We start from the raw sequence: 3,020 nt of genomic DNA on the forward strand, positions 1-3,020 counted from the left end.
CACGCAGAGCCACGTTAGAGTAGAGGGAGCTGTTGAGGGAGTGGAAGTGTGTCTTCTTCTACCTAGCGGGAAGGCTTCATTACAAGGAAGACACCGTCCTCCTTCGGGGCAGTAGTCGTAGAGGAGGACCCTGTCGAGATGGGTTGGAGATAGCAATGATCATCTTACGGCAACATGCCGGGAAGGATCGCAACTCCGATTACAAGCGACTCTCCCAGCGATCAAGCACAGTGACAGGAAGACAAAGATAATGTCTGCTAATCAAACGGAATGCCCCGCCAAACAAATCCCTACGCTTCTTTCGTATAAGGGGGTGTCTCACTGAAACGACGAAAACAAGCTATCCACGCGCGATCTATCGTGCTCTTATCGAGTGAAACATCGGAGAATCCGGTAGCGATCTGACTTAGCATTAATTCCTAGATTCATCAATAGACAGCCGCGGTGCAGGAAAAGCGGATCATCAGAAATAAGGTCTCCTCTTCTTGTTGCCAACAGAAAGACATCCGGTTTCTCTTCTTTTTCATTCTCATCGAATCTTCCATCTTTCACTCGGCCAAACGTCGAAGTTTCTTTGCATGTCAGTGCCATCAAATTTAGTACACCCGGAAGAAACCGCGGAAGGGTCATGATGAGTGTGCTTGAAGTAGAAAGGAGAGCCCCCTTTCCTACTGAGCAATAAGTAGGATTCTCTAGAGAAGTCAAAAGAAATCTCCCAGACAACTCCTGCCCTTTCAACTCTCTGCTTTCTTCAATGGCAGTTTTCAGTGTGTAACCCTAAATCTCTACAAATGAGTGAGGATCCCTACTAGAAACAAACAAAGTCTCGCAGCACGGTGCCACATCACGAGACGTGTAAGGGAATTATGAGTGAATTCTACGACATTCTTTGTCCTCTTCACTCCGCAAAAGTATCTATCTAAGCCATCGAGCTACGGAACATCATCTTCCCTTGTGCCTCCGTAGAGCTCAGAAATCCTCTTGAATCTCCACGATAGTCAGAGAAGGGTAGGTGCAGCACTTAAGCCTCTGTCAGGCAGATCGCACCGAGTCTACTGAACTGAAGATCTTCAAGCTCCCACCAACAAACCGGGTGTTGCTCCTTGAAGACAGACACTGGTCTTGTTGAAAGAACAGACACTTTCTTTCACTACAAGTCAACGACGGCCTTTCACCCTTCGTGGACATCCCACACTTCGAGACACGGGGAGCGACAGCTACAAAAAGAACGAGAGACGTGACAAAGAAACCTCGTCATCCCTCACAACATGTGAAGTGCGTCCTAACCTCTTGTTTAGAGCCGCTCAAACATCACTTATTTAGCGGCTAGCCAAGAAAACATAAAAACATCCTTCCCCTTGCTATGTCTCTCCTCACAACAAACGCAAGGACTGTCTGCGGAAGACCCAGTAAGACACCCTCACCCCACCAGACAAGACACCCAGCAGCTAGCCAAACAACAACAGGCTAGATAGCTCGAAAGCGGACCTACTCTTCTCAGAACCAGGACGTGTCTAGGTATACATATGAATGTACGCCCCTACGCCGAAGCAAACAGAAAAGTAGAGCGAGGGCATTTTATGACAAAACTTAAAGAAAGAAAGAAATAGTGGAAACTCGAAAAAGGGAAAGGGAGAAGGTGAGAGATACACCTGCAAATCACTATGTTGTGTTGCTTGACAAGAGAATGCCTTGATGGAAAGGGAAAAGCAAGAGTTGTTCGTGAGTGCAGACTGCTAGATCAACATCTATAGGAATCTTATCTCTATGTATACAACGCATAAGATACCTACCTACAGGCCTAAGACCTCCCTATACCTGACTAACCTCTTACCCTAGTACTAGGACGGCAGTCGGGAGTCCTTTTTCCTGTCTTCTTCTCTATCAACACATACAAAAGACACCTATGAACAAGAAATCCCTCCGCCTTCAAAACATGGGTTGTATGCTTTCATGAGTTGACCTAACTATATTTATCTTTATTTATCATCTATCTATCTCCATACATCCATCTATCTCCGCTTCCACAAAGATATGAGGAACGCTTTATCCAGCCACATGCAGACAGAGTCTCCGAATCGACCCAGCTAGCTATGTATAGCAACGGGTCCATGTTCACAGGAGACACCAGTGTTGCGTATTGTAAGGAGAAGTAAAGAAAGAAGGAGGAACCTGTCCCCAGATCTTTCCTTGGCGTCTTTGAAAGAGATCTAAGAAAGCATGACAGCTGGATAGATTCTCTGCGACTCCTGATGGAGCTCTTGTGGTCGTGATAGAGGCCTCGTTCTGAGGAGAAGGTCTTCTTCCAGGGAGAGGGTGAAGGCGAGAAGAAGGAGGCGCTGGTGTGGCTCCTGCTGGAAAGCCATTCGCTGCGACGCCGTTTGTAACTGTGGAGACAGAATAGCTCTGAGATGAGTAGCCTGGACAGTTATGAGCTAAACAGAATACACACACACAACAAAAGAGAAAAGGTCGACAACTCAACAGCATCTCCAGTCATCCTAGAGAGACACCGGCCTAATCAGGTAGACACACGAATGTAGAGATGCATGTACATGGCCGTAGACAATACATCTATGTACATGGGAGATATACACCCCCATACATATGTGTATACCCAAGCTTACTTACAGACAAGGAATGTACAGCAGGAGTTACAGCTATCCGAGTACTGGCTGAATATGTCGACGTCTGCTCGAGAAGAAACAGTACACTTCTTTTTGAGACACATAGGAACCATGTCGAGAAGAAGTAGAAGAGGTCGATCTCTACTCTCCAACACCGGGCTATATACACCTCCTAAGAGAATAGTCACGAACTCCGGATCTCATGGACATACATACATATCTACGATCCACCAGACATCCCTTCACTCTTTCTCTCCTTTTCCTACCTTTGAAGAACAGCTGAGGATGTGTAACAGCAAACTGCTGTATTAGTTGAACTGAGATCACCCGACTACAGAAAGGACATGTGAATCCTCCTCCTTGTTCTCCCCTCCCCCCCCCTTGATCTCCCCC

The 3,020-nt window shown here is 46.6% G+C and overlaps 1 protein-coding gene across 1 annotated transcript; it reads right to left on the reverse strand.

Moving 5' to 3' along the window:
• Positions 1-1,189: 1,189 nt before the first annotated feature.
• On the reverse strand, positions 1,190-2,993 carry CSUI_007240 (uncharacterized protein; the record flags this gene model as incomplete). The annotated part of the gene is made up of 2 exons (XM_068067390.1): positions 1,190-2,435; positions 2,894-2,993. Coding segments are annotated over 2 exons (420 nt in total), but the record flags the coding sequence as incomplete, so codon positions are not given.
• Positions 2,994-3,020: the final 27 nt, after the last annotated feature.

This window comes from Cystoisospora suis (genome assembly GCF_002600585.1).
Source record: "Cystoisospora suis strain Wien I chromosome Unknown contig_3770, whole genome shotgun sequence".
Classification (NCBI taxonomy): domain Eukaryota; phylum Apicomplexa; class Conoidasida; order Eucoccidiorida; family Sarcocystidae; genus Cystoisospora; species Cystoisospora suis.